At 46.2% G+C, this 21634-nt stretch overlaps 1 protein-coding gene across 4 annotated transcripts in view; it reads left to right on the top strand.

Annotated features, from left to right (window-relative positions):
- LDLR (low density lipoprotein receptor) overlaps positions 1-21634 on the top strand; it is a 37235-nt gene that overhangs the window by 1149 nt on the left and 14452 nt on the right. The window contains exons 2-8 of one of the 4 annotated variants that reach the window (XM_081232143.1): positions 10015-10137; positions 11088-11210; positions 14230-14616; positions 16258-16380; positions 18617-18739; positions 20450-20569; positions 21027-21152. In XM_081232143.1, the coding sequence (XP_081088269.1) occupies positions 10015-10137; positions 11088-11210; positions 14230-14616; positions 16258-16380; positions 18617-18739; positions 20450-20569; positions 21027-21152 (1125 nt within the window). The remainder of the gene's footprint in view (positions 1-10014; positions 10138-11087; positions 11211-14229; positions 14617-16257; positions 16381-18616; positions 18740-20449; positions 20570-21026; positions 21153-21634) is intronic. The other 3 variants (XM_081232144.1, XM_081232145.1, XM_081232146.1) reach the window with 3 other exon arrangements.

The raw sequence follows: 21634 nt of genomic DNA, 5'->3' as shown, positions 1-21634 counted from the left end.
CTCCTCCTCGATCGGATGCGAAGGGCACTTCGCGGAGACCTTCAGCCGAGCGGGGGCAGGGACAGAAAGTCAGGGACCGGATGGACCCCTCGAGTTGCCTTGTTTGTTCAGAGGCTCTGAATGGGTTCAGCTGAGCTGCCCACATGACAACATTTTGTTTTAGAGGGTTTGAAATTTAGGTTTGGGCAAGAGGGTAGTTGATGCACCATCCTGAGTTGTCTACTGGCTCCCAGAGGCATTTGACCTCGCTCTGGAAAATAGAGAAATGGTCCTTTAACTACTTACGACCAGCTGGGCCTAGAAAAGGATTGGGATTGTCTGATTAACAGGATGCAGGAAGCTTTTTTTTTTTTTTTATTGGCAGGGAGGTGGCTTTGATGAAGGGAGGTTGCACATGGCAGAGGATTACTGTAATAATTTGGCCATTCAGTTGTGTGAAGCAAAGGGAGCGTGGCTTGGTCAAGAGACACTTGATTGGCCTGTATTTCACACGCGATCCACTCCTTTCCTAAGAGGGAATGATGGCAGTGAAGTCTTGAGCAAGATGTGTTGCTTGCTTCAGTTTCCTCTTTCACTGAGTGGCGGAGGATCTGGTGTATTTTGGGTCTCAAGGAGGCTGAGCGTCTGGTGTGTTCCCCAGGCTCCTCAGAGCTGGCAGCTACTAAGTATCTTCTCTGGTGTTAACACAAAGACGTACATTTGTAGCAGCTCTGACTACTCCAGTTTGCCCCGAGGGGGAGGGAATTTCTTGTCTGTTTCCTTTGGGAATGGAAGTAATTGGAATCTTAACTGCATGCTTTCCCTTAGCCAGATCAAAATCAGTTAACAGTTGTGTGTGGACTCTCAAATATGCCAAGGACACATCCAAACTCAGAAAGTAGAGTGGTCCCGCTAAGAGTTGTGTCTGCTTTAGCAGCAGGCCCCAGGGTTATTCACTGATCATTGCCAAGCATATTTTTCTTCCAGGGCAACACTGGCAAAAGATAGGGAGAGTGCTTTTGAGACTGCAAATCTTTAAGAGAAATATATGCCTCATTCTGTCTTTCCACAGTATTCCTGTTCTTACCTGTAGGGTTCCTCCCCTGATAAGACCCAATTCTAGATGCCTTTTTTGCTCAGTGCTTGGATGGCCTTTCATATTCCACATTAAGTACATTAACAGCATCGCTGTCAAGAAAGAGACCGTGTGTTGCTAAGACACTGTGGAAGTAGCCAGCAGTGAACAGTGATAGAAACAGGCTACCCCTCCCCAAAGGCAACAAAATCTACCATCGAGATCACCCTTGGGGAAAATACCTTGGTGACACCTCGTCTGGAAAAGAGCACTGGTAAAAGGATGTCTCATTCATTTTCCGCTGAGTCTGTTAGCTCCCGCCATTTCTTTTTCAAGAAAATGATTCCATGTATTATTTTGATTTCCCTGAACAACCACTATCTTCAGTAACAGGAAGGAAAACATCGAAAGCATTTACCACCTCATTTGTGTGCTGGAGAAAAAGCAGAAATGTGTATTCCCCTTTTCTGTTTCGATAACGTTGTTCCTGACTTGTCATTCGTGACAGGAGAGGTCTAAGGGCTAGAGTTTAGTTTTTTTGTTTTTGTTTTTGTTTTCTAAAGGAGGGTGCAGTGCTTATGTAATTTTAGGCATCTCCAGCATGAGGAGATAAGGGATTGGGAGCTCTAGTTTGCTTTTGCTGAAATTCAAATGAAACTGACATAGAAAACCCAAATCTTGCTTCTGGAACAGGGAGAAAACAAGAAAGAGGTGTGGTTTCTTTGGGCTCTGGTGTTTGAAACAGGCCTAGTTCTGACCCATTGTGCAGGACTGTGTTGCCTGCTGTGGAGCCACCCATCTGATGTGCTGTCCCTTGGTGCTTACTGTTCCTCGTCCCTGTCCCCATGAGCAAGGCTATGGGATTTATTTCCCAGCTGGCCGTTCCCTGTAATGGTGAAATCCATTCACTTTTCATTTAAACACTGTCTGGAGCTGTTGGCCAGCTTTTGGATGACCTGTTCAGATAGAAGTAGGTAGTAGTGGGGTCTTCCTGTTGGTGGGGTCTTCAGCCATCTATGACAAGCAAATATTTGATTAACTGTTGCCAGGGGAAGGCTTGTTATCCAGGGAAGGGGGTTATTGTTCTTTAAAGGGCCTTAAGATGTTTTAATATGTCTAACCTTTCCAGGAGCACATTTTGTGTGTAAGATGATACCTTGTGCAAAGTGGATTAGTGGTAATCGAAACTGCAATCGCCTGGTTGGGAGAGGGGATGACAGAAGGTCCTCCTCCGGGATCCTCACTGAGAATGCCCCTTGCCTGAACTTCCATTTTTACTTTTTTCTGAGAGTCCTGGAATTCCGATTGCTTTTTGCCCACCCTGTGTGCCAGTATCTAGAAGTGAGTCATTTCCTTTTTCAGGCATGATCAGAATTCGGTTGTGAGTCAGTGGGGTGTGGGGTGTATTGTAGAGGCAACTCTGAGGGAGATATCCTGTTTGGCTCAGTAGCTGGGCGATGCATTTATCAGTCTGTGTTCTGATAGCAGTAGATTCCAAAGCTCAGCTCATTCACTTCTCTTGAATGAATGGGCTCTCCACTGGGGCCACCTCCAGCTTGGCCTCCTTCTAGTTCAGTTACCAAGTTCTGTTGATGCTTGTCAACACTCTTTGTATTTCTATCTTTATCACCTGTAGCCTCCTTGTGGCCCCTCCTAATCTTACCTGACTGGTTTCCTAACCTCTGGCAGGAACCTTGGACATGATCTTTGAAGATTTAGAGTTTCCGTTTTGAAATTGAGGTATAATTGACATACTATAAAATGGACAGATAAGTAAAGAGTTCAGTGAGTTGTGATAAACATTTACTTCTATGTAACCACCTCTCATTAGGATCTAGAGAGTTTCTCGCCTCCCAGAAAGTTCCCAGAAAGCCATTTACACCCAAGCCTGTCTGTCTGAGCACCTCAGAACACTGCCTGTCAGGGAGTCTACACAAAAGTGCTGGGTGAACCATCAAAGTAGAAATGGATGAAGGGGATACATTATTCTTCCATGGATCCCTTTACCAGAAATGCCAAATCAGGTTTCTCCATCCGTGCATGCATATTTGAGAACTCAAATACATACATATACATACATGTACCCATAAATAAATAAGTAAGTAAGTAGCTGTTTTTTAAATTTATTTATTTATTTATGGCTGTGCTGGGTCCTTGTTTCTGTGCGAGGGCCTTCTCCAGTCGTGGCAAGCGGAGGCCACTCTTCATCGCGGTGCGCGGGCCTCTCACTATCGCGGCCTCTCTCGTTGCGGAGCACAGGCTCCAGATGCGCAGGCTCAGTAACCGTGGCCCACGGGCCCAGTTGCTCCGCGGCATGCGGGATCCTCCCAGACCAGGGCTCGAACCCGTGTCCCCTGCATCGGCAGGCAGATTCTCAACCACTGCGCCACCAGGGAAGCCCCTGTTTTTTAAAGAATAATTTTACAAGGAAAAGCAACCCAAACGTTAGTTTCATTGTGCTCCGTAGTCTCCAGGGCAGTGAAAGATGATCTTTTTGCAAGTTTCTCCAAAAGTCCTGAAAATGCAGAACATTCCTTGACAGCTGGAATCAGGCCATGGAAAGTCATCCACCATCATCTTACCTCTTCCTGGCATCCTGTGGCTGCAGTAAACGGTTTCCTCCCTCTTGTATAAACGTAATACACTCATCTGGGTCGTGGCAGAGTTTACCAAGGGAAGCCAGAGGAGAGTGATAACGTAGAGCATATGGCGTCCCATTTCTCCAGGAAGGTGCTTTTCAAACTGGGTCCCAGAGCCCCTGACCCCCATAGCCCTCAACCCAGGCTCAAGATTGGGTTCAAGGCTGAGTGAAATGTTCAAGGGCCTCCAGAGGTCTCTGGCCTTGTCAACCCCCATTGGAATGACCACCGAGAGCCGACAAAAAGGGAGGTTTATTGAATCAGGGGAATTAGGGCTAATGCCAGGGATAGGCACTGACTGATATCTTAGTTCTTTCACTTAATCATTTTATTCCTTTGTTTAAAAAAAAAAAAAAGAATCTCAAGAATAAAGCATTCTTAGAAGAAAACCAAACAACCTGAAATGAATTAAAGAAGGCCCCTTGCCACTATTTCCTATGCAGAAGCACAGATAAGACTTTGTTTCTTCCAAAAATAGGATCGCACTGAAAACTATTACAAGCTCTTCTGCCCCTTGCTTTTTTCCCCATTTAGCAAAATACTGTGGACAGCTTTCCACAGTGTCACAACGTAGGATGATTGACATCACCTTTTTCAGTGCCTCTAAAGGATCTGCATTATTATTAGGTATCGATTTTGCATGTGTGGCTACATATTTCCATTTGAATATAGGCATACCTTCTTAAGTTAGGTTAAGTATTAATTATCTATTGCATATCAAATTACCCCAGAACTTAGTGGCTGAAAACAATACACATTTATTATCTCCAAGTTTCTGTGGGTCAGGAATTTGGAAGCAGCATAGCCAGATGGTTCTGGCTCAGGATCTCACATGAAGTTGCCATCTAGATACCCCAGGAAAAAAATATATTTGCAGGGGCTGCAGTCATCTGAGGGCTCTATGGGGGCTGAAGGTTCCCTTCCAAGGTGGTGTCCTCAGTGGCTTTTCACAGAAGGCCTCAGACACTCACTGCATGGAGCACCTCAGCGTGTGCAAAGGGCTTCCCCCAGAGTAAGCAATCCAGGAGATTCTGGAGGAGGCTGCAGTGGCTTCATGATGTAGAGTCAGAAGGCACACCTCATCATGTCTGCCTTTTTCTATACATTAGAAACAAGTCCTGAGTACACGCCAGGCATGGGGAATTAGGCTCACCTTTTGGAGGGAGTGTCATGGAATTTGCGGTCATATTTTAAAATACCACTGGGCTTCCCTGGTGACGCAGTGGTTAAGAATCCACCTGCCAATGCAGGGGACACGGGTTCCCGCCCTGGTCAGGGAAGATCCCACATGCCACGGAGCAACTAAGTCTGTGTGCCACAACTACTGAGCCTGCGCTCTAGAGCCCGCGTGCCACAAGTACTGAAGCCTGCACACCTAGAGCCTGTGCTCCGCAACAAGAGAAGTTACCACAATGAGAAGCCCATGTACTGCAACGAAGAGTAGCCCCCACTCGCAGCAACTAGAGAAAGCACTCACGCAGCAATGAAGACCCAACGCAGTCAAAAATAAATAAATTAAATACATAAAAATACCACCAATTGTTCCCTCCTTTTCTCAATTATAAGAAAAGTTTTAGGGGCTCCCCTGGCGGTCCAGTGGTTAGGACTCCGAGCTTCCACTGAAGAGGGCATGGGTTCGATCCCTGGTGGGGGAAGTAAGATCCCGCATGCCTCCGGGCACGGCCAAAATAAACAAACAAACAAAAAGCTTTGGACCTCTTTTGAACTTGACATTGTTATGCACCTGTGTTAATATTTCTTCTGGGTCCCAGGGACTTTGCACTTTAAATTTTGACAGATTCTGCCCTGTTGCCCTCCTAAGAGGTGGAATGTGGAAGAGTTCCACTTTTCCAAAATCTTTCCCCGGCAAAGGTGATGGACCTGGCCCTGATTTTTGGCATACCTATTGAACAGATCTTACTGTGACTGTGTCAGGCCTTGGGCTCTGACGGTTTCATGCTGAAAGGATGAAAAAGACATTCCTTACTCTCAAGGAGTTTAAGTCTAGGCTGGGGGATACACAATAAACAGGTGCTTTCAATACTGTGTGTTAGGAGTGAGAAATGGGTGTTTTAGGGGCTCACGGGGGTGCCAAACCCAGTTTTGGGGAAGGTCAGCTTCAAAGTTGAACTGTTAGGGACTTCCCTGGTAGTTCAGTGGGTAAGACTCGGCACTCCCAGTGAAGGGGGCCCAGGTTCAATCCCTGGTCAGGGAACTACATCCCGCATGCCGCAACTAAGAAGCCCTCATGCTGCAACTAAAAAATCCTGCATGCCACAACTCAGACCCAGCAAAGCCAAAATAAATAAATAAATAAATATTCAAAGTTGAACTGTTAGCCAAACAAACAGATGGAAGTTGGGAGGGGGTTTTGCAGCAGAGGGAACTGTAGGGATTTGGGATCTGAGGTTGTGAAATTTTTACCAGATCCAGTACGGAGGCAGAGAATGCCATTTCCGTAAGACTGTAACTCACACTGCTTTGGAGTGGGGACAGTTGGTGAAATCTGGTGACCTCAGGGCCTCCCTCTTCCTTGTTTATAGAGGTTTCAGGATGGCATTTTATGGGGAAAACAGATGTCTTGCAGATGGGTGTGTATGAAAGGAAATGGGATGGGTGTAGGGAACACCGGCCATACATCCGTGAGCTTGGAAAAGAAGTATCCAGGCGTGTTCTTTTGTTCCCTTCCGGCTGTGGGCCACCTTCACCTCTCTGCCACCTTATGTCTTGACTTTAACTTAGATGGAGAACACACTTCCATTTTGGTGAAGAATGGGATGAGTTGGAGACTCATATCTCTTCCTTCATCATCATAAGGTCTGGCTTTCACATGCCTTCCAGCCCTAAAGACCTTTTTTCCCACTGATGCTCCCCAAATCTTTATTCACATTCATTGTTCATTATAAAGAACTGCAGTGGGGACTTCCCTGGTGGCTCAGTGGTTAAGAATCCGCCTGCCAGTGAAGGGGACACGGGTTCAATCCCTGACCTGGGACAATCCCACATGCCACGAAGCAACTAAGCCTGGGTGTCACAACTACTGGGCCTGCATGCCTAGAGTCTGTGCTCTGCAACAAGAGAAGCCACCACAATGAGAAGCCCATGCACCTCATCGAAGAGTAGCCCCCGCTCGCTGCAACTAGAGAAGGCCCGCACACGGCAACGAAGACCCAACACAGCCAAAAATATTTAATGAAGAAAGGAAGGAACGAAGGAAGGAAGAAAGAAAGAAAGAAAGAACGAACTGCAGTCATCTAATGTATGTCATCTTTCACCTCAAGGACTTGGAAAAAAAATTACCTTCTTATTTTGGGATTATATTCAATGTAAAAAAAAGTTGCAAAGATATTACAGAGAATTCTCATACCCCTCATACATTTTCCCCCAATATTAACATCTTACATACTACAGTACGTGTCAAAACTAAGAGATTAACATTTGTATATTACTATGAACTCCAGACTTTCTTTGGATTTCATCCATTTTTTTTCTTTAATGGCCCTTTCCTCTTCCAAGATCCAATCCAGTATTTCACATCACATTTGGGCCCTAAGTCTTTGATCCTAGTCTTAACCAGTTGGTCTCCCAACTCTTTTACTCACATACCCTCATTGGTTAAAAAAAATTTGAGGGAGTCCTCCCTAATATAATTATTTATCATATACTGTACTAGTGTATGATGTGCATTACAAACCATAACTATACAGAAAAGCAGAAATGTTGAAAAAGTGAGATAAAAATCAGACACACAACATTTAAAAATATCTTGTTATTCGTGATGGCTTCCTACTATAGTTAAAATCTCAAATCATGATGTAGTCAGAGCAAGTGTTTTGCTGCAAAAGTGATTCAGATTCTTTTTCAATTTCTTTTATAGGTTATTACAAGATATTAAGTGTATAGTTCCCTGTGCTATACAGTAGGTCCTTGTTGGTTATCTATTTTATATATAGTAGTATGTATATGTTCATCTCAACCTCCTAATTTATCTGTCCCTCACCCCTTTCCTTTTTGGTAACCATAAGACTGTTCTCTGTGTCTATGGGTCTATTTCTGTTTTGTAAATAAGTTCATTTGTATCTTTTTTTAAAGATTCCACATATAAGCAATATTGTATGATATTTGTCTTTCTCTGTCTGGTTTACTTCACTTAGTATGATGACCTCTAGGTCCATCCACGTTGCTGCAAATGGCATTATTTCATTCTTTTTTATGGCTGAGTATTAAGGGCAAGGTTAATCATTAGCAATTGGGCACAGAAGGCCACATTTCAAAGGGTGTCCTTGATCATTTTGATTTTTTTTTTGGCTTGGCCTTCTATCATATCTGATTAGGTCTCTTTTTATCTTGTATGTTGAGGGTAGGAGGGGCAGAATGCTCATTAATAGGAATAAACTTGGGACTTCCCTGGCGGTCCAGTGGTTAAGACTTTGCCTTTCAGTGCAGGGGGTGTGGGTTCGATTCCTGGTCGCGGAGCTAGGATCCCACATGCCTCGTGGCCAAAACATAAAACAGAAGCATTATCGTAACAAATTCAATAAAGACTTTAAAAAAATAGGAATAAACTTGTTAATGCTGCCATCTAAGGTCGGGAAGTTTGCACATTTACATCCACTCACAGCTCATTAGCTTAAACTCGGTCCCATGGCCACACCTAGCTGCAAGGAAAATTGGGAAATTATAGATCCTCTTTTGGGTCGTGTGCCCAGCTAAAACTTGAAGGTCTTAATAATATGGAGAAGGAGGAGGAGAACAGATACTTGGAAACATTCTTCAGTAGTCTCAGAGCTAAAGAATTATTCATGGAAATTATTATTTATTTATTTATTTTCCAGGCAACAAAATTTTAATTTACCTGTAACCGTTTACTAGACTAAGTGTAGATGATTCACGTTTTCTAGGCAATACCACCATGGATAAAAACAAATTATGGGTGTTTAAAGAGAATATCAAAGGAAAAAAATCTAAATACATAAAAAGCCCCAAAGCGTGTAAAATCTTGAATCTTCCTCTCCCATATCCAGAATGAAGGAAGGAGAGACTTCTCCCATGAGAAGAATCATTAAAGGATCTACTATCTTCCGTTCTTTTTGTCTGGAGTTTTCTCCCAGCCAATGCATTCATTAATTGCCTTTGTGCAAGATGAGCTAATGAATAAGTTTTTGCACAAACCATTAAACTCTTTATTTGGTTACGGCTAACATTCAAAATAAATTAATAAAAGAAAAGACATTCTTAATCTTCTTTCAAAGGTAATGAAAAATATAAGAAATGTAGCCATCAGTTAAAACTTCTATTTTACATATATTTGCCTTCAGAACATCTGACTAATCAGGAAAATCCTGCTAGCTTCTTTTCTTTTATTTTTTTGGTCTTATTTCCTTATCCTGAGATGAACCAGATCATAATTTTTATTGGCCGCATTACTTTAGATTACAAAGGAGATCAAGGTTTATATTTAGAGATTAAATGATTAGTACCAGGTTTTACCAACCAATAAAAGTTTGCTCTGATCACAGTTCACACATAACAATGCATTCTAAATCAAAGCATGATATGTAAAACGAAATGCAGACAATATTATTTTGTTCTCTTTTCCAAAGTGCAAAAATCATATATTTTAGAAAATTTCCCAAACACTTACTTTGTCCTCATTTTTATCTCAAAATCCAAGTCTTTGTTTTCCTAAGGAAAGTTTTCTCTTGATTAGATCTTTTGGTACTGTGTCTGTCCCATTTCTTTTGATCTGACTTTTAGTTATATGATTATCTTTTCTGGTAATCATATATCCAGCTAGACAGATAGATCCAGCTGGAGCTGGATCTCTGCTCACTGACCTCTACATTAATAATTTCTCATAATTTTTATCTCTTTATAGTTCCTTTCTACCTACTGGAGAAAGCTTTTCAAGTTTTCCTCCAGCTTAATGCTTTTACAGCCTCAATTTTCCTTGGTACTGTTTCCAATACAGATTTGTAATATGCTAAATAATTTTCTTTTCTTTGTTAATGTACACCCAGTTTCTAATATTTTGATCCCATAGACCAATGGATCCATACTTTGGACTCAACAACCATGATGCCAAAATCTCATATTGAGGACGAATCTCTCTTTTGGATGTGTTCTTTGCATCCTCCACGATACTTAAATTTCAGTTCATGAAATTTAATTTGTTGTGCGTGTTTCATTTCCTGGGAACTTGACTGTTACAGTAAGGTTGTATTTCTGGTTCGTTCTTCAGTTGGCAGGAAATAGACACAAGGAGCATGGTCGTTTCTAATCCTGACCCTGATCCTTCCTTCTCCTTTCTTTCTCTCTCAGTGGAAGAAAAATGTGGGAGAAATGAGTTCCAGTGCCGAGATGGGACATGCATCTCCTACAAGTGGGTTTGCGACGGGAGCGCTGAGTGCCAGGACGGCTCTGATGAATCCCAGGAGACGTGCAGTGAGTCCCCTTTGGGCGTGACACACGTCCTAACCCTTTTTTTAACTCTTTTTTTAAAATTTAAGTATAGTCGATTTACAACGTTGTGTTAATTTCTGCTGTACAGGGATTTCCCTGGCGGTCCAGTGGTTAAGACTCCACTTCCACTTCAGGGGGCCGGTGTTGGATCCCTCTTTGGGGAACTAAGACCCCCCAAGCCATGACACAACAAAAAAAACTTTAAAAAAAAAAATAAACATTTCTGCTGTACAGCAAAGTGATTTGATGATACTGGATGACAGACTCGGTGGAAATTGACCAGTGTATTGATGTATTCAGCTGTGAATTGGGAAATGGAGAGAGAAGATATTACGGAACTGAAACTTTCCTTTAAAGCCTCTTTTTTTTTTTTTTTTTTAATCGAGGTGAAATTCACATAACACAAATTAGCCATTTTCAAGTGATCAGTTTGAGATGGAGGGGGTAGGGATAAATTAGGCGTTTGCGATTAACATATACACACTGCTATATAAAAGATAGATTAACAACAAGGTCCTACTGTATAGCACAGGGAACTATATTTAATATCCTGTGATAAACTGTAATGGAAAAGAATATATATATATATATATATGAATCACTTTGCTGTACACCTGAAACTAACACAACATTGTAAATCAACTGTATTTCAATTTTTAAAAAGCCAAAAAAAATTAAAAATTAAAAAAATTCAATAGCATTAATACATTCACAGTGCTATACAACCACCACCTCTATCTCGTTCCAAAACCTTTGCAGCACCTAGCTTCTAATTTTTAACAAGCTCCATTAAATGTCCTTCATTTTGACCCAGAAAAGTGGGCTCGGCACCCCCTGTCAGAAAACTCTGGGTTTTTCCCTTGCAAAGCTCGGACTGGTGAGGCAGGTTGGTCTTCCCTCTGGGTTAAGGCTCAATCCTGTTTCTCCCATAGTGTCTGTCACCTGCAAGATGGGGGACTTCAGCTGTGGGGGCCATGTCAATCGCTGCATTCCTGAGTCCTGGAGATGCGACGGTCAGCTGGACTGCGAGAACGGCTCAGACGAGGAAGGCTGTCGTAAGTGGGGTCACTGGCCTGGTGGCCCGTGGGTCCCGGCCTTGCCCAAGTGACCCTACCGGGTTCCTGGCTGAGGTCACAGTTTGTTCCCCAAGCTGAGGGTTCTGTGAAAAAACAGGCCGAGAGTCTTGGAGGGGAAGGCACTTTGCAGCTCATCCTGTCTTGTTTCTTTGATTTTATTCATTATTTATAATTTCATTTTCAATTGCATAGGTTTTTTTTTTTTAACAAAATAAGGCTCTTTAAAAATCAAAAAACAAAAAACCCTGGGGAAAATTTAAATAACTGAGATCACATCAAATCTTCAAGTTCACAAAATATGAAAACCCTTAAGAGAGTCTTAAAAAAAACTAAAAAGGGGGAGTTCCCTGGTGGCCAGGTGGCCAGGGTTCAATCCCTAGTTGGGGAACTGAGATCCCACAAGCCATAAGACCCAAAAAGTGATTGTTTGCTTACATTTACCTTAGAAATTCACGTCTAACCTTGGTTAGTGGTCATCTGATGAAACAACTCCCTGGGGAACATTTTAATAAATTAATTTTATTTATTTATTTTTGGCTGCGTTGGGTCTTCATTGCTGGGCGCAGGCTTTCTCTAGTTGTGGCGAGCGGGGGCTACTCTTCATTGCGGAGTGTGGGCTTCTCATTGCGGTGGCTTCTCTTGTTGCAGAGCACAGGCTCTAGGCATGTGGGCTTCCATAGTTGTGGCTTGCAGGCTCTAGAGCCCAGGCTCAGTGGTTGTGGCACACAGGCTTTGTTGCTCCGCGGCATGTGGGATCTTCCCAGACCAGGGCTCGAACCCATGTCCCCTGCAATGGCAGGCGGATTCTTAACCACTGTGCCACCAGGGAAGTCCCTGGGGAACATTTTAAAATAAAATGGATTGGTGCCCTTTTCCAGGCATTTTATTTTTCTTCCAGCTTTATTGAGATATAGTGGACATGTAACATTGTTACAAGTTTAGTGTCTGATGTGATGATTCGATACACGTATATATTGTGAAATGATTACAACAATAGGGTTAGTTAACATTTCCATTACTTCACATAATTACCAGTTTTTTTTTTGGCTCTCTAATAGTACCAGCAAAGCCAGGGGATGCGGGGGAAATGAGTGAAATAGGTGGAGGAGATTAATAGGTACCAACTTCTGCTGTAAAATAAATAAGTCACAGGGATGTAATGCACAGCATGGGGAATATAGTCAATAATATTGTAATAACTTTGTAGGGTGACACATGGTAACTAGACTTATATGGTGGTTTTTTGTTGTTGTTTTTTTCCTTCAGCCACTCTACGGGGCTGACAGTATCTCAGTTCCCCGACCAGGGCCTGAACCTGGGCCACAGCAGTGAAAGCCTGAAATCCTAACCACAAGGCCACCACAGGGAACTCCCTAGACTTACAACAGTGATCATTTTGCACCATCTAAAAATACTGAATTAGGGACTTCCCTGGCGGTACAGTGGTTAAGACGCCTCGCTTCTGCTGCTCAGGGTGCATGTTTGATCCCTGGTCGGGGAACTAGGATTCCGCATGCTGCGCAGCACGGCCAAAAAAATAAATAAATAAAAAATAAAAATAAAAATACTGAATCACTGTCTTGTACACCTGAAACTAATATAGTATTGTAATTCAATTATACTTCAATTAAAAAATCCAGTGTCGGGCTTCCCTGGTGGCGCAGTGGTTGAGAGTCCGCCTGCCGATGCAGGGGACGCGGGTTCGTGCCCCGGTCCGGGAAGATCCCATATGCCGCAGAGCGGCTGGGCCCGTGAGCCATGGCCGCTGAGCCTGTGCGTCCGGAGCCTGTGCTCCGCAACGGGAGAGGCCACAACAGTGAGAGGCCCGCGTACCGCAAAAAAAAAAAAAAAAATCCAGTGTCATTATAAATAAAAATAATCAAATAATAGTAACAGCAAACTTTTTTGCCAGCCTTTTTAAAAAAATTATTGAAGTATAGTTAATTTACAATGTTGTGTTCATTTCAGGTGTGCAGCAAAGTGACTGAGTTACACACACATATATTATATTCTTATACATATATTCTTTTTCATATTCTTTTCCATTATAGTTTATTATATGCTATTGACTCTATTCCCTGTGCACACTTTTTTTTTTTTTTTTTTTTTTTTTTTTTTTTTTTGCGGTACGTGGGCCTCTCACTGTTGTGGCCTCTCCCGTTGCAGAGCACAGGCTCCGGACGCGCAGGCTCATTGGCCATGGCTCACGGGCCCAGCCGCTCCGCGGCATGTGGGATCTTCCCGGACCGGGGCACGAACCCGCGTCCCCTGCATCGGCAGGCGGACTCTCAACCACTGCACCACCAGGGAAGCCCCACACTTTTTTTTTTTTTTTTTGACTGCATTGGGTCTTAGTTGAGGCATGCAGGATCTTTGTTGAAGCATGTGGGATCTTTCATTTCCTCGCTGGGGCTTCTTTCTCTGTAGCTGTAGGGCACAGGCTTCTCTAGTTGTGGTGTGTGGGTTTTCTTTCTCTACTTGTGGCACGCGGACTCCAGAGTGCGTGGGCTCCGTAGTTTGCGGCACACAGGCTCTCTAGTTGAGGCTCACGAGCTCAGTAGTTGTGGTGCGGGGGTTTAGTTGCCCCTGCCCCGGCATGCGGGATCTCAGTTCCGCAACCAGTGATTGAACCCGCATCTCCTGCATTGGAAGGTGGATTCTTTACCACTGGACCACCAGGGAAGTCCCCTGTGCAGACTCATACTGCTTCCCATGTGCCCAGCCCAACGTGAGAGCTTTATACCCCAAGTCCTCAGCAACGCCTTAAGACATGAACAGATGAGGGAACTGAGGCACAGAGGGGGCCCAGGAGCTGGGCAGTCTTCCGGCCAGGGCAGTGGTTCCGTGTTCAGGGTTCCTGACCACTGCCTCGAGCTCCTGACTGCTGGGCTCTGGCCTCTCCTCGGCTCAGTGCCCCCATCTGTGCGATGGGCTGGTGTCAGGATGTGGTGGGAGGCTCCCCGCTGACCGGGCTGTCGTCTCCCGTCCATCCCCGCAGCCCCCAAGACGTGCTCCCAGGACGAGTTCCGCTGCAATGACGGCAAGTGCATTGCCCCGAAGTTCATCTGTGACTCGGACCTGGACTGCTTAGACGGCTCAGACGAGGTGTCCTGCCCCGCGCCCACCTGCGGCCCTGCCAGCTTCCAGTGCAACAGCACCACCTGCATCCCTGAGCTCTGGGCCTGCGACGGCGACCCTGACTGCGAAGACGGCTCGGACGAGTGGCCGCAGCACTGCGGGGGCCCCCAGCCGTCGGCCCCCACACGGGGCAACAACCCCTGCTCGGCCCTCGAGTTCCACTGCCGCAGCGGCGAGTGCATCCACTCCAGCTGGCACTGTGACCATGACCCCGACTGCAAGGACAAGTCTGATGAGGAGAACTGTGGTAAGGGCGCCGCACGGGTTCCCTCATCTGTCGCCAGGCTCCCCCAAGTCGGGGCAGGGACAGTGCCTTTAGGTGGTTGAATGGTTTCGCATCTCATAGCAAGAAAGTCGGTCCCATTTCATGTTCGAGTCTTTCCAGTAACATGGAGGACAAGCTATCCTCCAAAGAGTGCTTAGTCTGGAACACCTATTTAATTAATCTCTTTTGCCCAGGGGAGCAAACTGCACCTGCAGTATAATTTGGATCCAGAAAGGATCCTGGGCTCCGGGCCTGGCTGGTGTCGTCTGTGCTGTGTGACCTTTGGCCAGGGACCACTGTGCTGTGGTCTCCTCCCCTGCAGATGGGGCAACAGCATCGGCCTTTGCTGACCTCGGTTAGAATCTAGTGCCATCCGATCGAACTTGCTGTGATGCTGCCCAGTGCACGAGTGCTGGCCAGTGTAGCTGGTGCCACTGAAAGATGGAATTCTTAGGTTGCTTTCATTTTAACTCATTGAAACTTAAATAGCCACAGGTGGTTAGTGGCGACTGCAATGGAGACGTGGCCCCGAGTCAGTGCTCCCTGAATCAGGGCTGTTCTTGCACGGCTAGTGATGTAGGTTGTTTTCGTCTTTCTGCTTCTTTGGCATCTTTGCCCACGTGCACAGTGTTCAGAGTTGCAATTGCTGTATAGGTGTAATTAGACTTTTTATTTTTTATTTTTTTATTATTTTTTTTTTCGTTTTCTTTTTGGCCGCCCCACATAGCATGCGGGATCTTAGTCCCCAAACAGGGATCGAACCTGTGCCCCCTGCATTTGAAGCGTGGAGTCTCAACCACTGGACTGCCAGGGAAGTCCCGTAATTAGACTTTTTAAAATGTCACCTTTTTTTTTTTTTTTTTTTTTGTGGCACACGGGCCTCTCACTGCTGTGGCCTTTCCTGCCGCGGAGCACAGGCTCTGGACGCGCAGGCTCAGCGGCCATGGCTCATGGGCCCAGCTGCTCCGCGGCATGTGGGATCCTCCCGGACTGGGGCACGAACCCGTGTCCCCTGCATCGGCAGGCGGACTCTCAACCACTGCGCCACCAGGGAAGCCCATTTGCATATTTTTAAAAAGGTGGATGGGGAGGATCATTCTGCCCATAGATTTATCATTTTTTTTCACTGAGCTCCTGAAATCGAATTTTCAAATTGTAAACATTTTGATAGTGAAATGTAAACCATGGGAAAGTGCAGAAAACTTAAGCTTAGAGCTTAATGAATTAGGGTAAAGCAAAAACCTGTTGGAGGTCAAGGTCTGGACCGTGGTTAGAATGACCCTATTCTAGTCATCACGTGTGTCCGCCAAGATTTCATTGTAATGGCCTTTTTAGGTAGTGTCCACTCAAACATGTTTTACGTTTGCAGTGTGAGTCATTTGAAGGGCTGTATGATACTCAGTGGTATTGATATGATTTATCATAACTTACCTGGCTGGGCCTCTGTCTGGGTTGGGACCACATCACTGCTTTTCTGCAGAGAATGGCCTGTTGGGTCTGCCAGCTTTTTAATGAATTTCCTGCATACGAGGACAGACTGGAGAGAAGTCTAAGAAAATGGTTGTGTTAGGGTGCTTTCCTGCCCACTTTCTTATTTTCCACACCTGGCTCTGTCTTTCCCAGCCGTGGCCACCTGCCGGCCTGATGAGTTCCAGTGCTTGGATGGGACCTGCATCCACGGCAGCCGGCAGTGCGACAGGGAGTATGACTGTAAGGACCTGAGTGACGAGCTGGGCTGCATCAATGGTGAGCTCTGCCCCACCAGGGTTCCGGGCCATGGGGAGATGTAGGGGGATGAGCATGGTGCATCCCAGACAAGGGAGGAGCCTCCTGTGTGTCCTTGGGCAAGTTACTTGACCTCTCTGAGCCTCACTTCCACTTATCTGCCAAATGGGCAAAATGAAAGCACCTACTTCAGGACTGTGAGATTTAATGTGGTCGGAGTGTACAGAGCTCATGTCCCTGAGCTCAGAGTTACATGCACAGTACAATTCCATGTAAAGCACTTTGCTGAATTTACAACATAGCAGTTCCGCTCCTGGGAAACTTGCACTGGGAGAGAAGCTCTAGAACAGGCAGAGCAACACTGTCCTAAGAGCAAAACACTGGAAGCGACCTGAATGTTCATCAGCAGTAGAATTAATTTAAAAACTATATATATATATATATATATATTTATATTTATTTATTTATTATGGCTGCGTTGGGTCTTCGTTGCTGTGCGTGGGCTTTCTCTAGCTGCAGCCAGTGGGGGCTACTCTTTGTTGCGGTGTGTAGGCTTCTCATTATGGAGGCTTCTCTTGTTGCGGAGCATGGACTCTAGGCGCACTGGCTTCGTATTTGTGGCACACAGGCTCAGTAGTTGTGGCTCGCGGGCTCTAGAGCACAGGCTCCGGACGCGCAGGCCCAGCAGCCATGGCTCATGGGCCCAGCTGCTCCGCGGCATGCGGGATCCTCCCGGATCGGGGCACGAACCCGTGTCCCCTGCATCAGCAGGCGGACTCTCAACCACTGTGCCACCAGGGAAGCCCTGGCGGGTGGATTCTTAACCACTGTGCCACCAGGGAAGTCCCAAAATATTTTTTTAATTGTGGTAAAATACCTTTAACATAAAATTTACCATCTTAACCATTTTTTTTTTTTTTCTTTCTTTTTGCGGTATGCGGGCCTCTCACTGTCGTGGCCTCTCCCGTTGCGGAGCACAGGCTCCGGACGCGCAGGCCCAGCGGCCATGGCTCACGGGCCCAGCCGCTCCGCGGCATATGGGATCCTCCCAGACCGGGGCACGAACCCGTATCCCCTGCATCCGCAGGCGGACTCTCAACCACTGCGCCACCAGGGAGGCCCCATCTTAACCATTTTTAAGGGTCAAGTTCAGTAGTGCTAAGTAACCATCACCACCATCCATTGCCAGAACTCTTTTCATCTTCCCAAATTGAAACTCTGTCCCCATGAAACACTCACTCCCCATCCCCATCCCCCAGCCCCTGGCACGCACCATTCTACTTTCTGTCTCTATGAATTTGACTGCTCTAGCGACCTCATGTAAGTGGAATCACACAGTATTTGTCTTTGTGTGACTGGCTTATTTCACTGAGCATGATGTCTTCAATGTACATCCATGTTGTAGCAGGTGCTAGAATTTCCTCCCTTTTTAAGGCTGAATAACATTCTATTGTATGGATGGACCACATTTTGTTTATCCAGTCATCTGTGGATGGATACTTGGGTTGCTTCCACCCCTTGGCTGTTGTGAATAGTGCTGCTGTGAACAGGGGTATATGGAAATAATTTTAAACGGCACATAGTGGAATACCATACAGCTGAGACAATGAGGCTACAGCCCTTGTCTGCAGCCCAGGCAAACCTCATAACCTTGGGGTTGGGAGCAAGAAGGAAGTTGCAGGAATTTACTGGGTACAGTTATTATATCATACTCAAAAACAAGCAAAATTCAACAATATATTGTTCATTCATACATGTTTGATAGAATGATTAATGAAAAAATAAGGAAATGGTAAACCCATAATTCAAGACTATCATTACCTCTGGGGATAGCAGAGAGTAGGGGGACGGAATGGCAAAGACCACTATAATAGTCTCCGTCAGGGCCCAATGGTACAGGCCAGATAGTAAGTATTTTCAGCTTTGTGGGCCATAGTCTCAATTACAACTACTGGACTCTGCTATTATAGTGTGAAATCCACCACTGACGGTATGCAAATGAATGGGCAGGGCTGTGTGCCAATAAAACTTTATTTAAACCAACAGGCAGTGGGCCAGAGTTTCCCAGCCCCTGCTCTTGGTGACATTCTAATTCTTAAGCTGAGTGGAGGCTTCACAGGTGTTCAATAATTATTCTGTTTTATTACCAAATACGTTTGCATCTATTCTTGCATGAATAAGCTATCATATTAATAAAAAGCACTAAGTGGGCTCCTGCTGCACAGAAGCACCTGATCCTCCTCTGTGGCTCTCATAGTGAGTCTATGTGAGGGACCCAACAAGTTCAAGTGCGAAAGCGGCGAGTGCATCTCCCTGGACAAAGTGTGCAACTCAGTCAGGGACTGCCGGGACTGGTCGGACGAACCCCTCAAGGAGTGCGGTGAGCCTTGGTGTGCGGGCAGCTGGCAGAGCAGGGGTGGGACCCAGACGTGGGTGCTGCGGTGCTGCGAGGGGCTGGCCCACCCAGGCCCACAAGTGCTGTGGGGTGAGACAGATGGGGGGGTTGCTGGGGAATAAGTGAATTGGCTTCTAAGCCTTAGTTTTCCCAGCTGTAAAATGGGACAGTAACTGCTCCCATATCCTAGGGCTGCTGGGGATCAAATGATGCAATGCGTGTAGTTTTAGCAGTGCTGTGACCCATATTTTGGACTTTATAGGCTATAAGGTCTGTGTCACAGCTCTTCAACTTAGCCACTGTAACAGAAAAGCAGCCATACAAATGCATACAACTGCATATGAATGCTTGGGGCTGTGCGCCAAGGAAACTTTTATTATGGACACAGAAAATTGAATTTCATAGAACTTTTTCATGAAATAGCATTTTGCTTTCGATTCTTATTTTTCTTTTCAACTATTTTTAAATGTAAAAACCCTTCTTAGGGGCTTCCCTGGTGGCGCAGTGGTTGGGGGTCTGCCTGCCAATGCAGGGGATGCGGGTTCGTGCCCCGGTCCGGGAAGATCCCACATGCCGTGGAGCGGCTAGGCCCGTGAGCCATGGCCGCTGAGCCTGCGTGTCCGGAGCCTGTGCTCCGCAATGGGAGAGGCCACAACAGTGAGAGGCCTGCGTACCGCAAAAAAACCCCACAAAAAACAAAACCAAAACAACAACAAACAAAAAACCCTTCTTAGCTGTGTAAGAGCAGGTGGAGGGCTGGCTTTGGCCCATGCCTGGTATAGAGGGTAAGAGCATAGATTCTGGAGCTGAGTGCCCTGGGTTCGAGTCCAGCACTGTGATCTTGGGCAGGTCATTTAATCTGGCTGTGCCTCAGTTTCCCCAGCTGTAGTTCCCTTGCCTTTAGGGTTGTAGGGAGGATTAGATGGGTTAATATATGTAACTATAGGAAGTTGTATGTGGCTTTTATTTTTTATTTTTTTAATTTTTTTGCGATAGGCGGGCCTCTCACTGCTGGGCCTCTCCCGTTGCGGAGCACAGGCTCCGGACGCGCAGGCTCAGCAGCCATGGCTCACATGCCTAGCTGCCCCGCGGCATGTGGGATCCTCCCGGACCGGGGCACGAACCCGTGTCCCCTGCATCGGCAGGCGGACTCTCAACCACTGCGCCACCAGGGAAGCCCCAGCTTTTATTTTTTATAATTAAGAAAATTGTAATTATGGTTAAAAAAAACATAAAATTTACCATCTTAACCATTTTTAGTGAAGTTCAGTAGTGTTTTAAGTACATTCACGTTGTCATGCAACCATCCCCACCATCCATCTCCAGAACGATCTCATCTTGCAGAACTGAGACTCTGTCCCCGTTAAACACTAACTCCCCCTCCCCCTCCCTCAGTCTCTGTACCCATCATCCTACCTGCTGTCCCTATGAATTTGACTCCAGTAGGGGCCTCGAGGTGGAATTGTGCAGTATTTGTCCTTCTATACCTGGCTTATTTCACTCACTATAACATCCTCATTGTTCTTCCATGGCGTCCCACGTGACAGTGGCTGAGTCCTCTTAGGAGTCATGGTATTTCTGCAGCTGCACAGTCATTGTGGTGATTATAATGATGACGGCGAAATAGCACAGGTGGCGGGAGAAGGGTGGCTGGAGGCCAGAGTGTGACCGGTCCCCATCCCCCACCTGGCACAGGGACCAACGAGTGTCTGGACAACAAGGGCGGCTGCTCCCACATCTGCAACGACCTCAAGATCGGCTATGAGTGCCTGTGTCCTGAGGGCTTCCAGCTGGTGGACAAGCACAGATGTGAAGGTGATTCCCGAGCCCCGGCCCTTTACCTGGACATGGGGGAGGTTAAGCCCTCAGCCTCAGTTTTCCCATCCATTAAGTGGGCGTGGGCGCCGTCCCCTCTGCACAGGGCTGGTAGGAGGCCAGGTGCACGGGCCAGCTGTCGCCGGCTTGGCTCTCAGGGAGCACTTGCTTCTGGCCTTTGGGTATTAATAATTAAGAAAGAAATCTCAGCTGCCTCAGCTTCGCCCTGCTGGCTGTGCCCTGAGGTGAATGGTGAGATCGGGGTCACTGTTAGAGGTGACACTTGGCTGTTTCCAAGATTTTGTTGGTCAGAGTCCCCGGCCCTGGAGGTCTTCCCCAGAGGGGATGAGCTGTCCCCCATTTGCCACTGGGATGCACGGCCTTTGGTCAGAGCCCATGGCTCCATCTGCGCCCTGTGGGGAAGATGCCCCAAATCTCTCTGTGTCCCATCCCGCAGATATCGACGAGTGTCAGGACCCCGACGCCTGCAGCCAGCTCTGCGTGAACCTCGAGGGCAGCTACAAGTGCCAGTGTGAGGAGGGCTTCCAGCTGGAGCCCCTCACCAAGGCCTGCAAGGCCGTGGGTGAGCGCAGGGAGGCGGCGGGACGGGGAGCGAACATGGTGGGGAATTTTATCATCTGAACTTTGCACTGACTGCAGTGACCCGGGGGTAGACCATCTGGTCCGGAGGCCTCTGGTAGGTGAACACCACAGCCTAGTTAGGAATCGGGCTAGGGAGCTGCCCACACCTGTCCGGCTTCTCTGAAGACGCAGATCAATCCCGTGGGGGATGGTTTGTAGCCCCCAGTCCCATGAGGGGCTTCAGGGCACAAGAAATGGAAAGCCATGGCCTGAACAGCCTGCACCCCCTCCAGCTAAAGGAACTTATATCAAAGAAAAGTAAATCCATTGAAAAGAGACCAAAATATAATTGCTCATAATGAAACAAAATAGTACAGATCACTGAGTTTCTTCTACCTGACCTTTAGGTTAGAACTGCAACCGTGCACTAATTCTTAGAATCACCTAAATCAAGGGATCCCATGGTTTTGGAGGCGTAGCTGT

This window comes from Mesoplodon bidens, assembly GCF_964165515.1.
Source record: "Mesoplodon bidens genome assembly, chromosome: 4".
Taxonomy (NCBI): Eukaryota; Metazoa; Chordata; class Mammalia; order Artiodactyla; family Ziphiidae; genus Mesoplodon; species Mesoplodon bidens.
The sequence above is the reverse complement of the archived record's forward strand: the minus strand, read 5'-3'. Positions and strand labels throughout refer to the sequence as shown.